General features: G+C 50.4%; 1 protein-coding gene across 1 annotated transcript in view; it reads left to right on the top strand.

The window, feature by feature from the left end:
- Positions 1-785: 785 nt before the first annotated feature.
- LOC144763060 (NACHT, LRR and PYD domains-containing protein 3-like) overlaps positions 786-21,822 on the top strand; it is a 421,888-nt gene continuing 400,851 nt past the window's right edge. The window contains exons 1-2 of the mRNA XM_078648365.1: positions 786-1,068; positions 17,918-17,933. Of these exons, the coding sequence (XP_078504491.1) occupies positions 786-1,068; positions 17,918-17,933 (299 nt within the window). The remainder of the gene's footprint in view (positions 1,069-17,917; positions 17,934-21,822) is intronic.

Below are 21,822 nucleotides of genomic sequence, written 5' to 3'. Positions count from 1 at the left end.
GGTGAATGTTTTGTTATTGTGCCACATTCCGTCCATCGTCTTGTGTGTTTTCCTGATTGTTTTAAGGCGGGTTCAATTATTCTTTATATTTGTCACTGAGTCTTCTCCGGGAGGGGCCTGTTTGTCCCTTTCCTTCCTCCCTGTTCCAGACTTGAACACTCTTCCCTCCTCTCCTTAAACAGAAACCAGTCAAACCTTATTATACAAATAGATGTCTGTCGCCTGTAGCGGTGTCAGACTGCTAACCTGCTTTAAGCGGGGGCTTCGAGACACCTTGTGAAGAGAAGAGTCACACTTTATGCCCCAACCTCCCTTTACATGGAGGTTTCAGTCTATAAATTTAATGTCCCGGGCTTTTCAGGAGATTTTGTAAGTGTCCGTCATGGAATCTAAGGGTGTTCAACGCAGGTCAACATGTGTGGATCAAGACATATTTTTAGAATTACTCTATAAATAATTTCCTTGTAATTGAAACTATTTCTCTTATTTGGATATCCTAAAAATCTAGCACTGATCCAGTCTGTCTGAAGTTACATTGTGCTCCCCTGCTCTACATTAGAGTGGACAATTGTTACATCTAAGAGCAGGGCAACTGCTACAGCTCCAAGACGCCCTCCTGGGCCAACAGTAGCGCTATATTAAGTGGATTTCATCCTTTAATTGAAACACTTTGTGCAGGTGCGAGGAGTTTGTTATCTTATATCTGATTTCTGTGTCTCTCGAGTTTGTGACCGGCCCTCTCTCTTTGACCCATCTTTTCTTTCAGGCGGAGCCTCACTTGAGCCATGGCGGACGGAGGGAGCACATCTGGGGACGTCCTGCTCCGCGCCCTGGAGGAGCTGATCGAATCTGACTTCAAAAGGTTTAAGGATAAATTATCAGATATCGACTTCAAAGGACAGAGAAACATCCCGCGAGGAAGCCTTGAGGGAAAGGACCGGATTGACACCAAGAACCTTCTTGTAGAGTTCTACGGCAAGGACTCGGCCATTGATGTGACCATCGAGGCCTTCACCAGGGTCAGCCTGATGGAGGCAGCAGCCAGACTCAGAGAGGAGCGACCGCGAGGTAAGAGGGGAGCGGTCCATCAGGATCACACCTTGTTGGGACAAATTAAAAGCACATTCACAGGGTTCTCATTTACAGTATAGTACAAAGGATTTTTCTTATTCAAAACATTTGGAGAATTCCAGGTTGGAACACCTTGAAAACATATTCGGTCTGATGTCATCTGTTAGCCCCTCAGACTCTTCCTTGTATCGTGCATGTTGTGGTTTGTTCAGTGCTTGTGTGCTGCAGCTGCCCCTCTGCACCACCACTAACAACTCTGAGCTGGCGCATGAGCGAACTGCTGTGAGAAGCGTGGAGTAAGCTCATGCAATCCAATGTGAACAGTTGCAAAAGGGGACCCCCACCAAGGCCCTGTCATGCCTTTTCATTCATGCATGTTCACGTGCTCCTTACAGACCAAAAATATAGGTTTTAGTTCTAAGTTGGAAAGCTGCTCTCAAGGGTCCCTTTGAGTCTCTGAAGTATCTTGGGCGAGCTTTAAAGACTTGACTCTTAGGAGAGGAGGTGGTGTGAAGACCTAGGCCAAGATTCACAGAGGATTTGCATCAGGTATGGCGCTGTCCTGCTCTCTCCCTGTCACGCGACACATTCTTGGCTGCTGCTCTACGTTTGTGGCACATTTGTACATCTGGGCCAGAGTCTCGAGCTGTAGGTATCGCCATCATGACTGAGGGAAGAGATGGGATGTCTCACGTTAAAGAACATAGCTTTAATGAGGCGCTCCTCTCTTCGTTCACCTATCTCATGAGCCTTGAAGCCTGGCAACATTCACAACTCGTATCCTTACTTTTCACCTTGTGGTAGAAGAGCCCTAAAACAGCAGAACTGCCTGTGCACACACAAGGTTTGTTTCTTAAAATATAGCCAGGATCGACTAAATTCCGTAGTAAATGTTTGTTAGGTACTCACAGACACAGGTGAGCGAAGTGACGAAAGTATGCATGTACATGGTATTTCTATAGCAGAAATCTAGACACAAGGCAGCGAAGCGCTGTACAGGGTCAAAGACAATGTAAAGACAGCGAGTGACAGGAGACATTGGTTTGTGGTGTCACAGTAGGGGAGACTCCTGCTCCCAGCCAGCACCTGTCTGAAGGAGGGGCCGCAGCAATGTCAGTTCCGGCGCAGGAGTGCCTTAATTCAGCGGCAGACTCCCACGGTGCAGGATGCGCCCGGGCAAAGCCCAGAGGAGGCTGGGCTGGGCCCCCCTCCTGGTTTTGTGTCACAAAGAGTCCCCGGACCCCACTCAGCATATCCTGGCGCACTCTTCCATCTGAGAGGTGAGATCCTGGTTACCTAAGGACGGTACATGGCTTTTCTATCTACTTTAGGGTCAGGCGTACACGTGGTACCTAACCACCTAGCCAGTTTGCGGCACATGCTGATCTCTTTACCTTCTGACATAGGCTGTCTGTTTGAAGGTCATTGTGTTATAAGGATTCCACCTGTGCCTACTGTGCCTACTGTATCGTAGAGTCCACTGTTCTCTTAAAGGGCTCCCTCTACCCAGTTTGGCGCTATGGGGAAACGCAAGACAGCAATATGCGGCACCGGCAATTGCGACCATGGACTGCTTTCTGCAGAAAGCTGCGGGCGGTCTCAACAAGTAGATTGAGGTGGTGGCCCGCAGGCTATCGCGATCCACTGTTAGTCATCCTGACCCACGTATTTCCTGTTTGGAATCTGGTCAGGCCCCGCATTGTGTACTTTTGACGTGATGGAGCCAATGTGGGAAGGTAGGATCTGACTTTTTTTTCTGGTGTTTTGCTGGTTTTTGACTAGTCTGACTGGGATTCTGCTAATCAGGACTCCGGTCTATCTGCTTTCTCCCTTAAACTGGTAAGTCTGTACTTTAGGTACACTCCAGATTGGATTCTGGGGTACCCTTATCAGTTCCTAGTATATGGTACACAGGTACCAAGGGCATAGGTACCCCAGAGGACTCACTTGGGCTGCAGCATATATTATGCCACCCATGAGAGATCATTTAAACTGACACCAAAAGTTTGCTACTGCAAATGGTGTAAGCTGGTGCTTGCACCACTTACTTGTATATAGTATCCCTATATTGATACATATATCCCTACACCTAAAACCTATCAGTAATCCCTATGGCAGGCCTTATCAATCCTGAAGGCAGGGTGCTGGGTTTATAGTGAGTGGGTTTCCCTGCATGAGCAGGGCCCCTCTGCACTGCTCGGAGTCCATTCTCCGGGGCTGTCTGTGATGCAGCCAGACATATATGTTTAAGTGCATTATAACCTTGCGGTAAAATGCAACTTAGAATCATACCTCCACACCAGTAACCGGTGTGGGAAGTATGATTCCTCCCTTCCACGAAGACATGCGTGGGTCACCGGTCTACCTGGTACCAGTTTTCCTAAACCGGGCAGCACAAAACAGATGTTGCCAGCCACAGACACGCGTCAGCTCTCCTGCTGCTGAGCCAAGCTCGAGCAGGGGAAGGCATGGCAATATGTTTCCTGTCACAGGGAGGTGCAACCACCTCCCAGACAGGCTTTAGTGTATTGGGGCCGGGTGGGTGCACTCTTAGGGTGCGAGAAAGTCTGCACTGGCGGCACATTTGGTGGCCCTGTGCATAGTCAAGCTCAAACCGGTTCAGGAGCCATTTGGCTCCAGCTCTGGTGCAAAACTGGACAAAGGACATGGGTGTAGCCATCCCTCTGTCCTGCCCCTCTCATAGGAGGGACCCCTGAATCTGTCCACCCCTTCCTGTGGGTATAAAATTGGATACCTGTCTACAGGACTTTAGACTATACCTGGACAAGATTCTACAAAGAGGTAACTCAGGGGCATATTATTAAGGACCGGTGTTAAAATTATCGCCGTTTTATCGGCAGGAAACTGCCGATAAAATGGCGATAATGGGTTTGATAATACACCCTTGTTAATTCCCATAGAAGCCCATGTTCTGATGTTAACATGGGCTTCTATGGAAATTATATAAGCACATAGAGGGGCGGGGAGCTAATCAACCAAGTGTACACAAAGACAAAATTGACTTTGGAAAATCAACAATTGTTGAAAATACTGCCCTCACTCACACACAAATGTGTGTGACATGCATCATCATCGGGTCTGCTTACAAAACGCCCCCGCGTAGCCACGCTGGGGACGGAGCATCGGAAGGGGGAAACATAAAACAAGAGACAAAGACAAACGAAATTGTGACAGACAGTGATCACAATCAAAAGTCTTGCACTGGTTGAAAAAAAAGACATGTCTGGGAACTAGAGTGGAGAAGCACACCATTATGGCCCGGAGGGGGGCCTGGGTAGAAGGGTCAAAAAGAGCTGCAGCAGAGACCGTGTAATAATCAACTTTAACCAGCCGCATTTGGCGCAGGAATCCTTCATTCGGCCAGGGACTGTTCCACAATGGGCCCTGTTTCTTCCATCATGGCTCTTCCCTGGGCTTCTTTTATTGACCCCCGCCCCTGGCTTTTACTCCAACCCCACGGTGCACTATGAAAGCTTCACGTACGGCCCCACAGGAGCGGTTTCAGCCCCTGCACAGGTGCAAGGGTTCAATGCTTTCGCATCCCTAGGGCATCTTGATAACTGTGATTGACTTGCAGAACCTGTCACCACGATCCCCATAGCTTCATCTTCGTCATCAGACCCTCTGCACCATTTCATTTTTGTAATCTCGTTTCCTCAAACATAGCTGGCCTGGCTAGCAAGATCACAGTTACAGAGTGGTGCGGTTTTGTTAAAATGTTTAATTTTATTTGTTTGTAAAAGACCTGGGTTATTGATAATTCCCCCTTTTTGGAAGGGTATACGTCTTTCTCAGTTCCCGCAATTCCTTCAAGGGTCGGCAGTGGAAAGGTGTGGCGCCGCGGCCAGGGCAGCTGACTTCAGAGCACAGGGCTCACGGTTCGATCCCCGGCTCCGGGGGCAGTGCAGCACCATGTGACTCTGGGCAATAACTCACTTAATTTCCACAGCGGCCCCCAGAGCCTTGAGACCTGTAAGGGTGTAAGGGCGCTTTACAAATACGGATTTACATTAATTTTTTACAGAGCCATTTGTTTCTCTAAGGTCAAAAGGTGACATTTTTGAAAAGAACACAAATATCCCATGCCTGCAGGCCTTGTTAATTTCTCAAGTGCCTCCCAGTTTATTGCATTTGCTCCTAAATTTTTATAAACGCTTCCTCGTCTCTTTCTGAAGTGTGTAATATAAAATGTCAGGGCACCTTTTTTGACTAATAAACAAAAAACTGTAAAGAGGGTCAGTGGAGATATATTTAAAGACCTGTCATCTCATCTCCTGAGACAATCTTTAGTTTATTAAACACCTTTTTTGACTAACTTTAATAGCTCTACCCGCCACACCTCTAACATCGTTCTGGTGGGAGACTTCAACATTCATCCATGCGGCGACCCAAGCTTGCAAAGCATGGGGAGTCCTAATAGTCCTCGTTATTCCTCGGCACACTTTGAACATAGTGGTCAGGGGGAGACTTTGAACCCTAGTACATGTGATTTTGACCTCCAATCAGCTATGGGTAAACTGGACCCAGAAAAGAGGGTCATCCTTCCCTCTTTATAGATGATATCTTTATCTCTACCCCTCTTTTTTATTTGATAGCTAAAGCAAGTATTTTTAGTGACCACAACCCGCTGTGTCTTAAAGCCAGTTGCCTCTATTAAGCATGAAGCAGGGGAATGGGGCTGGCGCCGCACTGCAGATAATAGATGGGGAAGAAGGCTGAAAGGGGCACAAATCACTTCCGACTCCTTTTTTGCGTCCCTCCAAGCTAAATTCCAGAACGAGATATAGATCTGCCTGGCTGCTCAGTCTCAGTCGGGCGAGGTAATTGTTAAAGCCTCTGAATCTATCTCCCATGCAATCGCCGATCAATTGTCGGTCCCATCGCCCAAAAGTCAACATGCCCGGGTACCGAGGTGGTTTATTTTTATTTATTTTATTCAAAGTTTTATATAGCGCGAACAGGATCCTTACAGATATCAGAGCGCTTCACAAAGACAGGGTAGGGGCAGTAGGAGTCAACAGAGATAATGGGAACAGTATAATAGTCAATAACATGGTAATAACATGGATAATAAAAACATACATAAAACCAATCCATATACAATCAATTAAGGAAGTAATATAGGACAGCACAAGTCATTGATCCCACTACAGAGGTGTTTAGGAGGATCAGTAAACCAACGTGTATCATATCTTGGTCGGTAGTAAGAGAGTAGCGTAGTAGTGCCCCCAACAAGTAGAGTATAGTGCCAAGGGATAGGGTGAGCAGTGATACAAAGCAATGCAGAGTCTCTGAACCAACATCTATAACGATCAGGAGATCTTGGCCAGAAGGATTGTTTTCACCTCTTTCTTGAAGAGTGCAGTGGAGGAGATCAGCCTGGTTTCAGGAGGGAGCGCATTCCAGATCCTGGGTGCCATTCCTGAGAAGGAGCGCTTGTAAGTTTTCACTTTCCGGAATCTACGAGGTTTCAGGAGTAGATTTTTTGTACTCCTATTGGATCTCGAACCTCCTGATATAGACAGCTTTTGAGCGAGGTAGTTGGGTGCCTTGTGGTGCACGGCCGCGTGTGTCATAACTGCAATTTTTAGCTGTATTCTGGCTTCAAAAGGCAGCCATTTTAGAGACTTTAAGTCTGGGGATATGTGCGAATGCTTTCTAGAGCCAGTAATGAGTCTCGCAGCAGCGTTCAGGGAGGCTCTTAAGGGTGCTGTTGTGGATAGCGGGAGACCGCTGAGGGCCGCAATTCCGTAGTCTATTCGAGGGATGACTAAAGCTTGTACAGCAGTTTGGAAGTCTTTGGCCGGGAGGAAGGGTTTAATTTTCCTCAGCGTGTTAATTTGGAAATTAGCTGCTTTTGTGGCTTTGCTGACGTGCTGCTGCATGTTGAGCTTGGCATCGAGTGTGATGCCTAGGGATTTCGCCGAGTCCACGATGGTAGGTTGGACATTGAGTGCTGTTAGGTTGTTGAGCCAGGTTTGGGTGGTGGAGATTTTCGCCGGGGGTGAGATGAGTAGGAACTCAGTTTTCAGAGCATTTAGTTTGAGGTGATTATCGGCCAGCCAAGATTGGGTGTTAATAAGCGTGGCATTCAGATGTTTGATATCTTCCGGGGATTGTAACTTTAGATAGAGTTGTGTGTCATCGGCGTACATATGGAATTGAACATTGGATGCTTGAAGCAAGGTGGCGAGCGGTTCCATAACGAGGTTGAACAGTGTAGGGGAGAGGGTGGATCCTTGTGGAACACCTAGATCTGCAGGCACAGGTGTAGATAGCACATTGTCGATCTTGAACCTCTGAGACCGATTGTGAAGGAAGGACGAAAACCACTTGAGAACAGTTCCCGATAGCCCCATTCTAGTACTTAGCAGCTCCAGCAAGTTCTCATGTTTGACCGTGTCAAATGCTGACGAGAGGTCAAGAAGGATGAGGAGGCAGGACTCATTGTGATCCAGAATTTGGAGGGCGTCATCAATTATGTGTGTCATAGCTGTTTCCGTGCTATGTTTCGCTCTGAAGCCTGATTGATGAGGGTTGAGGAGGTCAAATTGATCAATGTGTTTTGTTAGTTGGAGTTGGACACATTTCTCCAGCAGTTTGGCCAGGGTGGGGATATTGGTGATGGGCCGATAGTTGTTTAGGTCAGACGGATCAGCTGTAGGTTTCTTGAGTATAGGCGTGACTTGCCCCACCTTAAGGGAGTCTGGAATGTGGCCTTGTTGCAAAGAGCTGTTGATGATCTTGGTCCAGAGAGGGAGAAGCAAGGGGATAAAGTCTTTTACAGCATTAGCAGGTAGAGGGTCTGTGAGGTGATTAGAGGGCTTCAAGGTGCAGAGCAGTTTGTGTATTGCTTCTTCCGAATAGGTATCGAAGTACTGCCAGGATGCCTTGTTTTTAGGTTGAGTGTCTGCCATTCTGGTGTGGTTGGGGTATCGGCTTACATCCATGATGAGGTCATTTCTTATGTTGTCAGTCTTTAGTTTAAAGAAAGCAGAGAAGGCTTCACAGTGTGGGGTGTCATTTGTTGTGCTGTTTGATTGTAGGGGTTGTGCCTTTGTTTGGGTCTTGATTAGCTCGAACAGCTTTCTTGGCCTGTTCTTCGCTTGGTCCAACTGGCGGCTGAAGAAGTCCGACTTTGTGCGCTTTATTTTCCTAAAGTAGGCATTTCTCTTGTTCTTAAGCTTTTTGAGATGCAGTGCTGAAGGGTCCAATCTCCAGGTGCGCTCTGCCATTCGCATATTACGCCTTTCGTCATTGAGTCTGTCATCATACCAGGGGTTAGAAATTTTGGTGGAGACTCTCTTCAGTTGCAGAGGGGCGACTTCATTGACTATTGTATTCATAGAGTCAAGGTAGTGGTCAGTCAGTGATTGAACATCTGAGGCCCCTGAAGGGGGAAGGAGGAGGATGCCGATGTGGGGAGGCAGGGTAGAGGGGTTGAGATTCTTCAAATCCCTTTTCCATGTTTTGGTTTTGATTGGTTGAGTAGGGTTAGGTTTAACTTTTTCGTTGATAAAGAAGGTGATAATGTGGTGATCTGACCAATCGCAGGGTAGAATCGCCTCCAGTTGAATAGCGTTCTCTTTGGCAATGATGAGATCGAGTATCGCGCCTTTGTCGTGTGTTGGTTTATCGCATAGTTGGGTGAGGTCAAGCGCATTGAGGAAAGTTTTGAGACTATTCACCACGGTGTCTTTCTGATCGTTCCAGTGGAGATTGAAGTCACCCAGGTAGACTTGAGTGGTCTGCCGACCGGCATTGGAAGTGATCAGGTCCATGAATTGTTGGGTGAATATGAGATTGTCACCAGGCGGGTGATAGATGAGATGTAAAGCACAGACTTGTTTGCCCTCACTGGTGATGTCGAGGCAGAGGAGTTCACAGGAGGAAAGGGAGGGGGAGGTGACTTGAGTAACGGAGAGGTTGCTCCTAAAAATGCATGCAATTCCCCCGCCCGTCTTGCCAGGAGACCTGTCCAGCCTAATGATGTGATAATTGGGGGGGACTAGTATGTCCATAATCGGGGTAGAGGCTTCAGTGAGCCACGTTTCCGTTAGAATGGCTAGGTCTAGCTCCCTATTTGAGACAAGATCCGCGATGTCGGAGGAATGTCTCTGGGCCGATCTGCAGTTTAGTAGGATGCATTTGAGTTGGGGAGAGAGAAGGGTGGTCGAGCTTTCTAGTGTGAGGGGAACTTTTCTGAGGTTGTTAGGGACGGAGCCTCTGTTGTTGAGTGTTGGGAGCCTTAGAGGGTTTGTAAGAATTGTGGGTTGGAAAAGTCTTTTACCGGACCTGGGCCATAAGAGCGTAGGAGAGAGCATAGGTCGCGGTCCGGCAAGGGGTTGAGAACACGACGGGGGCGGTGGGAATTATTGCGAACGGGGATAGTAGGCCATTGCTGGTGTCGTCGGGGGCGAGGGTATGTAGGGAGGGTGCGTCGTTTGTAGGGTAGTGGGATGGTGGGAGGTAGACTGGGCTGTGAGGAGAGAAGGTCTTTGATTGCGTGGATGTCTTTTTTGATTTGTAAGATTTCCTTTTTGACTTGTTGGAGGGTGGATAAAGTCAGGTCAGGAGGGTCATTGGGGAAGGTGTTGGTGGAGAGAGCCGTTGGTGAGTGGTTGAGTAGTGAGCTGGAGAGCAGGCAGGGTATCGGGGGGGGTATACTAGCGTTGTTGAGGGGTTCCGCGGTGCTAATGAGTGGGATGGTATTCAAGGTGTGGACGTGTTTGTGGGCGAGGGGTGTGGGTGATGTAGGTGAGACAGGCGGTGGGTGGGAAGCATAGGTAGTGACTTCAGTGGGAGACGGTGCCGGTGAGTAGAAGAGTGAGTGAAGGCTGAGGACAGTGGGGGAGACAGGAGGGTAGTGAGGGCTGAGAATAGGAGGTGGGAGAGAGAGGGATGCTAAGGTAAGGGAGGAGGTATGTTCTGTATCTTTTGTTGGGAGGGAGATAGAGTTGTGAGTGGGAGTGGGGAGGGAGCAGGGAAGGAAGAGGTGTCTGCCGTGGGGGGGATGGGGGGGATGGGTGGATAAACTCCGAGTGATGGTGTGTGCAGATGTAGGCGTGTTGTGGGTGGGAGTTGTTGTGTCAGGTGTGAGAGACTCGTGGGTGGGAGTGGGGAGGGAGATGGGGAGGGAGAGGTGTCTGTCGTGGGGGGGATGGGAGGGGGGGGGTGGATAAACTTTGGGCGGTGGCTTGTTCAGATGGTGGTGTGTTGTGGGCGGGGATGTTCTGTCCGGGGGGGGGAGGGATGGAGGGGGTATGGGTGGGGATAAGAAGGGTCATGTTAGAGGGGCTGCTAGTATGTGCGGTGGAGTTATTTGTGACTGTCCTTGGGGAGTGGGGGGCGTTAACAGCAGGTGGGCCATTTACTGGGGTGCTAGGGGTAGAAGTGTAGTAGGTGGTGGCTGCGACGTCAGGGGTGATAGTGCTGGCGGAGTTCTGGGTGGGGGTCCGCAGCTTGGAGAGGTGCTCTTTGAACTTGGGGAACAGGTTGTCTAGTAATTCCAGGTTCTTGTCCGTGGATTGGATTAGGACAATCCCGTTATTGTAGATAGTAATGGTAGTCCTGCCAGGGAAGAGGTGGGAAGGTGTGATGGTGAGAATTAGGCCATGAGTTGTTTTCCTGGTGGTGGAGACTGTGAGTAGGGATAGGAAAGTTTTTCTCCATTGGGCTCTGCGTGAGGTGTGGAAGATGATATCAGTATTCAGGGCTCCATTGCCCGGTGAGAAGTAAGTGTCGGCAAAGGGTGTTTCAGGGTGCGACCTCAAGAAGTTGTGTTTAAAACGTTTAGTGGCATTTTTGGAGAGAGGAGTGGAGGGGTAGTTAATTCTAAAAGTGTGCTTGCCGTTGAGCTCCATTTTAGAGAGGCTGTGGTGTTAGGAGTAGGAAATAGGACGATAGTACAAACTGTCAGCCGCTAGTTGACAGTTGCCTCCTTGTAGCTGTGATAGTGTCTCCCCCCAAAAGCCTTTTGCACTTTATCATGTTTTGCCAGTACTTTTCGGATATCAGGAAGCGACATCTACTGCCTATACTTAGAGAAGCGGGATTCACCCAGGTTAAACCAGCACTGATGTTCTTACAAATGTTAAGTACACCGAGGGTGATGTATGGGGTTGCAAGCTTTCTGGTGGCTGCTGTACGTAATAAGAATAGGAGGTATGCCCTTATGCAATTGGAGATCTGATTATACCCCTTTTTTTTTCAACGTACAGATTATATCCCTCTGTTAATGAATTATGAGATTTTTTTATCTGTGGCTGACCGCATCACCAACACTCGATTTTATGTCTTTTTATCATGTATAATACCATGTAAGATTATATCTCTTTTTATGTATTTTTTATCAATATTGTGTGTAATATTATTGTGTGATCGCTTTTATGATTTTTATTAATCAAAATAAAGTGCTATTGACTACTACTACTACTACAAACTGTCAGCCGCTAGTTACAGGGCCAAGGAAGACACTAGTGAGTGTCACTAGTGATAGCCTATAATATAAATAATATACTGGAATAAAATAAAATACCTATGCAGGCAGTAAAATACCCGAATCGAAAGTGACAGTAGTGAGTAGTCAAAAATATGTGAGGTACATGTGTCAGTAACAAAATACAATTGCAAACAAAAGTCAAATGCAGAAAAAAGTATTCTCATTCTGTGCATTACAAATGTTCAAAATAAAGCTAGGAGTGTAATACTGCAATAATAGGCAGACATTCTTTCATATATGAGGTAGCAATCTGCGCGATACATATGTTCAAAATATAGGTAGAAGTATAATACTACAATAATAGGCAGACATTCTTTCACACTAGTCTAAAATACTAAAGTCCAATAGAGACTAGTCTAAAATGGCCGCCAGGTAGTACAGATCGTGACAGTAGTCCTCTGTTTGTTGCTGTTGCTTCGATAGCAGGGGAGAGCAGCTTCCCTTCACAACCATGCAGGCAAGGGGAGATAGAGATATTAGTCCTCTGTCTGCTGCTATTACTTTGAGCACCGGGGATGGGATTACACTTTCTGTTTAAGCAGGCAGAGCTCAAGTCTAGCTGGGAGGAATTCTTATCTCTGTGTGGGGGAGTTAAGCTGAGGGGCCTCGTGGACAACAGAGGTAGGTGGGGGATTTATTGCTACAGTTTTATGGCTCCAGCCATTTTGAACAAAAGGAGTTAGTTTTTAAAAAGAGAGCAGGCGGGTGGGAGAAGTAAATACCTTAAGTTTCTGTGTGCCTGTTAATTTTGCCCGTAGAGTTATACAGGAGCAATGCTTTAGACCATGATGATGATGATCCCTTCCGCTTCGTAGATGTGACATTTCTTTCACTCCTATAAAAAAAGTTCTTCTTTTTTTGTTTGTTGAGCTGTGCTTAGCTCTCGCGGGACCGTGGCTCGAGAATGTGATACCCCTGTGTTTGCTAGCAACCTGCGTCCCAGGCCCCTCTCAGCCCTCAAGACCGTTAGCATTCCTCTGCTGGATGAGGGCGGGAGGGGGGGGGGTTGCGTTGTCGTGTCCCGGGGCTGCTATCTGCGTCCTCTGTTGCCTTCAGGAAGGGGTCCCTGCTTCAGGTCGAAAGTGGGGAGGGGTCCGGTGCCCTTTTCGTTGTGCAGAGCGGGACAACCGCTCTGCATATAGTGTCACCACACTCCGGTGCAAGGGAGGGGGAGGGGGTTAGCTTCAGAACAGGTAGTCACCTTCAGCAGCGGCTTTACCGCGCCGCGAGACACCTGCTGCAAATACTCCTAGCGAGGTCATTAGAGGCTAAGTCCGGCGCCTCGATGGTTTGCGTTCCACTGCGGCACTGTGAAAGGCGAGAGGTTAGCGGCGGGCAGCCGGTGGGGCAAGGACGAGGATGGCGTTGTCGTCCCGCATCCGGCAGCCGGTGGGGCTAGGGTGAAGTTGTCGGCTTCAGGGGCAGGAGCCCTTCAGGTATCCACAGTCCGGTGGAGGGGATGAACTTCAAGCCGACCGCCGAGCCTCCATAGGATCGAGGCTTGTCGGGAGCAAGAGCCCTGCAGGGTATCCACACTCCGGTGTAGGGGGGGAGGGGGGAGGGGAGCTTCAGATCGCCCCCTGGCCCTCCGCAGGCAGGAGACTCAATGGGAGTAGGAGCCCTTCACTATATCCCCAATCCGATGCAGGCTCCACAGTCCGATGCAGGCTCCTCAATCCGGTGCAGGGGGGAGGGGGCGGTTTGACTCCGGTGGTTCTTTAGCGGCTTGAACGCTTAAATATGGACTGCATGCTACCCCTAGAAATAATGTCTTGATTAGAATATACAGAAAGCAGGACAAAGTGGCTCTTCGTATCCTTAACCCCTTCGACGCTGATGACGAGCTGGGCTCGTCATGAGGTAGCCTCCTCGCACGCTCATGACGAGCCCAGCTCGTCACGTAACATGCGTTTTAAAAAATCTCAGCGTACGGGCGGAATTCCGCCTGCACGCATGCGGTTAAGGAAGCCCTGAAGGAGGATGCCTGCAGCAAGCTCTTGGAAGCCAGCGCTATCAAGAGCAGCACCAAGTTCAGAATTATCGTCAACTGTCCGCTACTGGGGGATGGAAACAGCCAACGCATTGGACACCCACATTACAGAGAATGACTGGGTCAGCCATTTCGAGGGTATATTTGGGGGTCCGACCGTTCAGTGCACTCCTTCTGGGACAGGTATTGGAAAATCAGCTCTGATAGTCTCAGAGGGTGAAGTGAGGTGGGGAATACGTGGTATGACCCGCAGCGAGGCTCCTGGCCCGGATAGAATTCCCCAACCTCTATATGTCACATATAGATTTCTGGGGGTCAGTACTCACTGTTATAAATGCGCCTGTTAGGTCCGGCCCCATAGCCTCATGGGCTACCTCCATTATCGTTAAAGTCTTTTAAAAGGGGAATAGAGACAGCACACATTGTTACAGGCTGAATTCCTTACTGGACTTAGTGGGTAAAGTTGTTGGAAGGATTGTGCTGGACAGGCTGTCCACATGGGCCAGAGAGAATAACATTTTGTCAGACGCACATTATGGCTTCTGCCCCGATCATTCAACGTTAGACCAATGCCTGAATCTTTTCATGTCAAGGAACAAATATACAGTCGCGCGACCAGTACAATCTTCCTGGCCTATCTGGACCTCTGTTCCGCATTTGATTGCGTAAATAGATGCAAGCTGTGGTGGATTCTGCTCTCTATGGGTGTTAATAGAGACATAGTTTTCTTTTTTCAAGATCTGCCCAGGTACACCGTGCGATACTCAGGTGATCGGAAGGTCTCACATGCCTTCCCCACGTGGAAGAGGTCCACCAGGGTTGCATCGTGGCCCCTTTTTTATTTAACATCTACATCAATAACGTGGAAAAGACCTTACTGGAGACCAAGGTGGATTTTCCTCAGGTGGGACGGAGAGGTCTCCCTGTTCTGCTGTACACAGACAATGCTGTTTTAATGGCCAGGACCGAATGGGGCCTGCAAACCCTTTTAAATTCTTTTGTCCATTTCATGAGGGAACAGGACTTGAAGGTTAACAATTCCAAGTCCTATATTATGCAAGTGGGGGCCTGCACTAGCTTACACCATTAAGGTATGGTCGACACCGATCCCAAAGTCGAGTGTCTTTTTCTACTTGGGGGTTTTGATAGATGCCAAATTGAAATGGGGGCCCAACTCACTAGAAAGAAAAATGACCTGGCCCGGAACACTGCAGCCATAATTTTGCCTCTGGAATATGGAGAAGACTAGTAGGGGCCCTACTAAAGCTTTATAGGGACAAGTGCATCTCCAAGGCACTTAATGACAGCGAAATCTGGGGGTATATTAACTCAGTTGATCTTCAAATTGTAGAAAATAGGGGTCGTGACTTGGAGCGTCTAAGAGTGCTCCGGACCCCTCCGTCATCCGCTCCAACCTCTATCGCCATTGGCAGCCATCCTGTTAGTCCTGGCACCATTGGCGTGGGTCTCCCTTCCATTTTTGCTGTTGCCTCATGTATTTTTGCTGGTGTTAGATGCTTTGGGCACTGTGTCACCGATGTCCAGTGCCATAGTGCAATTATTATGGAAATGTCTAAAGCGCCTGGTTACGCCCACCGGCGTGTCCCCGCGCTGTGGTGAGGGGCAGCGAGCACAACCATAATCCATTAATCTAGTGTAGAACAAAATAGATGGGTTTTTAGAGCTCTCCGGAACTTAGCCTCCGAAGGTTCAAGACGCAATTCCATAGGGAGCCTGTTCCAGCTCTTAGCTGCAAGATGTCTAAAAGATCTGCCTCCCATTTGAACTTTCTTGATTTTGGAACAGCTACTAGGCCAACACCGGTAGATCTAAGTCCCCTACTAGGTTTATACGGTGTGATGAGGCTCAGCAAGGGGGGGGGCGCCTTGCCCCCAATAATGCGATGACATTTGCATTGCGCCTTAAAAGCAATCCTCTCCCTGATGGGAAGCCAATGGAGAGCCTTTAAGGCGGCTTTGGAGGCTGTTCTTTTAGGCAGCCTCAGTACGTGCCGTGCTGCGGCATTCTGTAACACCTGCAGGTGACTTAGACCTTTAACCGTAGTCCCCAGATAGAGAAGGTTGGCATAGTCTAGCCGTGAGGTCACTAGTGCATGCACCAGCGTACGTCTCGCACCAACTGGAAGCAAATCAAGAGTCTTCCGCAGGTTTTTGAGAACGCCAACACATGTCCCAACCGCACGACCAATCTGGGGAGTAAATGAAAGGTCCGAGTCAAACATTACCCCAAGATTTTTGGCATGCTGGCAGGGTACAGGAGTGTTGTCAAGGCATGCCGGCCACTACGCCGATGTCCACACAGACGGGTCGCCCCCTACCACGAGCACCTCAGTTTTGGCACCATTCAACTTCAGGCAGTTGTTACACATCCAGGAAGCAAGCTCCTTCATGCAAGCACTGAGGTTGGATGCCGCCACCTCAGGCGCCCGCGACAGCGAGACGACCAGTTGAGTGTCATCGGCGTTTGACACAATTTGCAGGCCATGACTCTTTACGATGTTCGCTACAACGGCCACATAAAGGTTGAACAGGGTTGGACTCAAGGCAGAGCCCTGAGGCACTCCTTGGTCCAAGTTGATCATACGGGAGTAATACTCCCCCTGTCTAACCTGAAATCCCCTATTAGACAGAAAAGATTGGATCCACTTCAGCGCAGTCCCCACGACTCCACCTTTGTTCAGACACTGTAGCAGAGTGAAATGAGCTACAGTGTCGAACGCTGCACTCAAGTCGAGTAAAATAAGGGCCATTGTGTGCCCCCTAGTGCTCCCTATTTTACATAGATATATTAATCAGTGGTTCCATGTTTGGCTATTTCATTTACTTGTCAGATCCTAGTCTAGTGCACTGAGTGTGCCCAGGGTGTGTAAATCCAAATGCTTCTGGTGGGCCTGCAGCATTGGTTGTGCCACCCACAGAAGCAGCCTTGTAAAATGTGTCTAAAGGTCTGCCTTTGCAGAACCTGCATGCAGTCTGGTACTGTTATGCTGACTGGGCAAGTGCACCCACTTGCCAGTCCCTAAACCTTCCCTTTTCTTCATATCAGTCACCCCTATGGTAGGCCCAAGGGCAGGGTGCATTGTAAGTATAAGGCAGGACAAGCCCCGATGTGTGTGGCATGTCCTAATAGTGAATTACACCCATTTTAGTTTTTCACTGTTGCAAGGCTACCTGTTCTCCATAGGTCAGAATGGGCTGCTAGAATTATTACAGTTTATAATCCTAACTGACTCAGAGAACATGGTAGAAATTCGAGTTTAGTATGCCTGGACTCAAAATGATAAAATGCATCTTTTAGTGAAGTCGGTTTTAACATTCTGTGTTTGCAAATACCACCTTTAGAAAGTAGGTATTTGTTTGTCTAACCTTTCAAGCCTGCCTCTGCTAGGTTGTATATTCCTTTGTCTGGTTTTGTGAGTGACAGGGCTGGGGGATTCCAAGAGACAGGGTGAGTCAGCCAGTGGTGATTAGAGAGATCTGCATCTAGATGGGAGGGAGGAGTTGCACCTAAACCTTGAATAGGGCTGTGCCTGCCTTCCACAATGCTGGCTCCACCTCCTGGGGAGCAGCTGATGTCTCTGCCCTGCACACTGAAAGAAGAGAAGGAGTCCTGTCAACAAAGTGCTCCAGGACTGTACTTGCCTTCCACAATGCTGGCTCCACCTTCTGTGGGGCATCTGATGTTTCTGTGCTGCACTGTGAAAGGAAAGGAGAAGCCTGGTAAACAGAGTGCTTCAGAACTAGTTTGGAGTGGGCAAAGGCCCCTCTCCCGTCAGAGAACAAAGGATTTTGGGGTATAAATATTGGGAGCCTGTTCCCATAAAATTAGATCACTTTTGGACTACAAGAAGAAACCTTTACTGAGTTTCGCAAGGAGCTGGAAGCGCGACGCAACAAGATCGAAGCGTGCCACCGTCGTTGCTGCTGCCATTGCACTTCGGAGCAAAGGTGTTGCCGCTGGAGTTGTCGCACTGCACCGCATTGAGAGAAGTGTGCTGCAATGAAGAGGAAGTGCGTCGCCGTCACTGCTGCCTGCCGTTACACTTCTGAACAAGGGTGTCGCTGCTGGAGTTGTCGCACTGCACCGCATCGAGAGAAGAGTCTCGCAACGAGGTCGGAGCGTATCGCTGTGCCTGCCGTCGCACTTCTGAGCAAGTGTGTTGCCGCTGGAACTGTCGCATTGCACCGCATCGAAGAAAAGCGCCTTGCATCCCCAAGAAGCACGCCGCTGTCGTAGCTGCTGCCGTAGCATCGTGAATGTTGCCGCTGTAGTTGTCGCATTGCGTGGAAGCTTCACGCATGGTGGGAGAAGAGTGTTGCAGCCAAAGCTGTTGTCGTCGCATTGCTGAACAAGGGTGTCGCAGCTGCAGTCCACACATCGAACGGAGAACTTCTTACATCCCTGAAGAAGCGTGCTGCATCTGGAAGATCTTTATGTCTTTCTTTGCACAGGAACTTTGCCGCATTTCCCTCGCTGCGACATTGCTTGTCGTGGAAGCGCAACGCATCGTAAGGTACATTGAAGCAAAGTGTAGCATCTTAAGAACTGAACTGAACTGAACTAAGCTAAAACTACCCTTTTTAAGGATAGTATTGTGGATTTCTGTCATTTAATGGTCTTGTGTGGTTTCCATGTGTAGTGTTGTCACTGGTTTACAGTATGTGGTCACAAAGGCTTTACACACTGCCTCTGAGATAAGCCTGTCTGCTTGTGCCAAGCTACCAAGGGGGTGAGCAGGGGTTAATTTAGGAGTGTACCCCATTACCCTGACTAGAGGAGAGGGTCCCTATTTGTCACAAGTACCTACCTGTGCCAACTAGAGACCCCCAAATCTAAAGCATTCTCTCGCTGTGCCTCATGGCCAGCAGCCATACTACACCTGGCCACCCGATATACTGCTGTGGCATCGTGCATCTGAGTGCATTTCCGGACTTTGCTCCTAGGCCTCTGAGCAACCCAGCTTCCATCATGGCGGGACGCATATAACGAGGCCCGTGCCTGGCTCCAGAGTTGGCTCCTGTGACCATCTGTGTGGCGGATCGTGGCCCTTCTGGTCTAAGCTCCACTGCAGGATCGGGGTGCCGGGGCGGGTCGCTCTCTGGGCCGCGGGCCTGTGGTTGTCCGGCGCCCCTGTGGCCTAAAGGGGAGAGAAGTGGCACGGCACTGAGGCCTTGGCTATCCCCCCTCCCTTCGACCAGACCCTTGGCGTCAGTGCGGCTGTGTCGGCTGATCCTCAGGAAGAGGGAGGGGGATCGGCCACGACACCACGAGGCGGGGCCCTCTGAGCATGCCCCCCCTCCTGTGGTGAAAACTCCAAAACCCTGCGAAACCCGACAGCTTCCACCAGGGACCTATGCTGTGTGTCCGGTGCGGTGGCCGTACTCGCATCCGACAGCAGCAAGAATCCGGGCCCGCCGGCAGAGAGGGGCACCTGGTGCATTTGTCTCCCATGGCCTGGTGGCAGAAATCCTGAACCCTGTGAACCCCAACAGCATTCACCGGGGACTCACGCTGAGTGTTCTTGTAGCAGCCGCCCTTTGCCTCCAGTAGCAGTGGGACTTCGGGCCGCTGGCACAGAGGAGCAACTGGCGCCTGCACATCCCTTGGCCTGGTGAGTCAGGTGGAAGGCAGTATGCGAGGGGAGGGGAGACTGTCCTGCTTGGAGACTCCCACCTTGTCGCTGAAATGGCGTAGGTCCTGAGACTCTGCAACCAATTGACCCCGGGACCGGGTGAGCCACTGTGGTGTTTAAGCTGTTGCGCTCGAGCAGCAGGGGGCTCCGGGGAGTTTCCCACTCCCTCTCAGAGCGGTGAGACTCATAGGTCTTCTTTACTCTGCTGCATCACTCTGCGATCTAGGGCTTGGAGGACCTGAGACATGCCCAGCCTCACGTTTCCTCGGCCCGGCGGGCGGTGGGGACTGCAGACACGCTGGGCAGCCTGGCCTCTAGGCACATCGGCTTGGGTACCCTGGCGGCTTGGTGCAGTGAGAACTGCGAGGCAGCAGGCAGTGAGAGGGTCGGCTGCAGGATTGCACGGCTGCGGCCCTTGAAGGTCTCCCTCCCGTTTTGTGTAGCCCATAGTCTCGACCCTATTGCTGGGGGGTGACTTGCCCCAGAACACCCTGTGGGAGCCACTAAGGGGGTGCTCCCCCACCATCCATTGGGATCATAGACCACAGCGAGACCAATCTGGGTATCCTCCTGGGGAGGAGGGGGGCTGCCTGATCAGTGCCCCGCATGGACTGTATGACTTGAGCCCCTTGTTGTGACTCCTGTAGTGGTGCTTACTTGAGGCTCTGCCCCGTAGCGCTGACCCTACAAGGAACTGGGGCTCCTGTTTGAGCCTGGGCGCCTGCGGACCACATCCTCCGTAGCTGGTGTACTGGACCCACATTTCGCCCTCCCCTCCTCCACTGAATCGGTTGTGCCCCTGGACGGAAGCAGGATCTTGTGCGAAGCGTAGTGGGTAAGACCCCAGCCCACAACGCGGCGCCTTGAGGCAGTGGGGTTTACCCCCCCAATCCCAGTTGGCTCTAGACATCAGCGCTCGCCCTGGGGGTTCCCGCCAACTGCTGACGTTCACCTCTGCGGACTTCTGAGGATCTTGGGAAGATGCGCTATCCAGGGCCCCAGGTCGCAGAACCCTACGGACTTTTCAATTGAAGCCAGGGGCGCGCACCTTCCCGCGGCCTGCAAGGACCGGCACCGGAATCACCCCACTCCTGACCCCCTGCTGGTACACCACCGACCTCATTGCATCTAAATCACTGGGCGCAAGAATAGTTGGGGGCAACTTCAATGCAGTTCTCACTCCCCACTTCGACACTATCAGCTCACTGTTCACTGCAAGAACCGCACATGCCAAGCGCTTGGCAAATTGGGCGGATTCCTGGGCTTGCGAGATGCCTGGAGAATCTGGCACCCCCAGAGTAGACAATTCACCCATACATAAGCTGCACACCGTACCCATCAATCAATCAATCAATCAATCAATCACTGAAATTTGTATAGCGCGCTACTCACCCGTAAGGGTCTCAAGGCGCTGAGGGGGAGGGGGGTCGCTACTGCTTGAACAGCCAGGTCTTGAGTTGTTTCCTGAAGGAGAGATGGTCCTGGGTCAGCCGAAGGTGAGTGGGGAGGGAGTTCCATGTCTTGGCTGCCAGGTAGGAGAAGGATGTTCCTCCGATGGTGGATTTCCGAAATCGTGGGACGGAGGCGAGGGCGAGGCTGGCGGATCGGAGCTGGCGGGTGGGTGTGTAGAATGTGAGGCGGCTGTTGAGGTACTTCGGGCCCATGTCGTGGAGAACCTTGTGTGCGTGGGTGAGGAGTCTGAACGTGATCCTCTTGTTGACAGGGAGCCAGTGAAGGTCTTTCAGATGGGCAGAGATGTGGCTGCGGCGAGGGATGTCCAGGATGAGTCGTGCTGAGGCGTTCTGAATGCGCTGGAGTCTTTTCTGGAGTTTGGCTGTGGTTCCAGCGTAGAGGGTGTTCCCGTAGTCCAGACGGCAGGTGACGAGGGCCTGGGTGACCGTCTTCCTGGTTTCGATGGGGATCCATCGGAAGATCTTTCGGAGCATGCGCAGGGTGTTGAAACAGGATGATGAGACGGCGTTCACTTGCTTGGTCATCGTGAGGGAAGAGTCCAGGATGAAGCCCAGGTTGCTTGCGTGGTCCGTTGGTTTGGGTGCGCTTCCCAGGGCAGGGGGCCACCAGGAGTCGTCCCAGGCAGAGGGAGAAGGTCCGAGGATGAGGACTTCCGTCTTGTCTGAGTTCAGTTTCAGACGGCTGATCTTCATCCATTCTGCGACGTCTCTCATTCCTTCCTGGAGGTTGGCTTTGGCGGTGGCGGGGTCGTTGTTGAGGAAGAGGATCAGCTGGGTGTCGTCGGCATAGGAGATGATGTTGAGGTTGTGTTGGCGGGCGATGGCTGCGAGAGGGCTCATGTAGATGTTGAAGAGGGTGGGGCTGAGTGAGGATACTTGCGGGACGCCGCAGATGACTTCAGTGGCCGCGGATCGGAACGGGGGAGGCGGACTCCCTGGGTTCTTCCGGCGAGGAACGAGATGATCCACTCCAGTGCCGCTCCTTGGATTCCGGTGTTGCTGAGGCGTTGTATCAGGGTGTGGTGGCATACGGTGTTGAAGGCTGCTGAGAGGTCCAGGAGGATGAGGGTAGCTGTTTCCCCGTTGTCGAGCAGGGACCTGATGTCGTAGGTGG

This window comes from Lissotriton helveticus, chromosome 6 (assembly GCF_964261635.1).
Source record: "Lissotriton helveticus chromosome 6, aLisHel1.1, whole genome shotgun sequence".
NCBI classification, from domain to species: domain Eukaryota; kingdom Metazoa; phylum Chordata; class Amphibia; order Caudata; family Salamandridae; genus Lissotriton; species Lissotriton helveticus.
The sequence above is the reverse complement of the archived record's forward strand: the minus strand, read 5'-3'. Positions and strand labels throughout refer to the sequence as shown.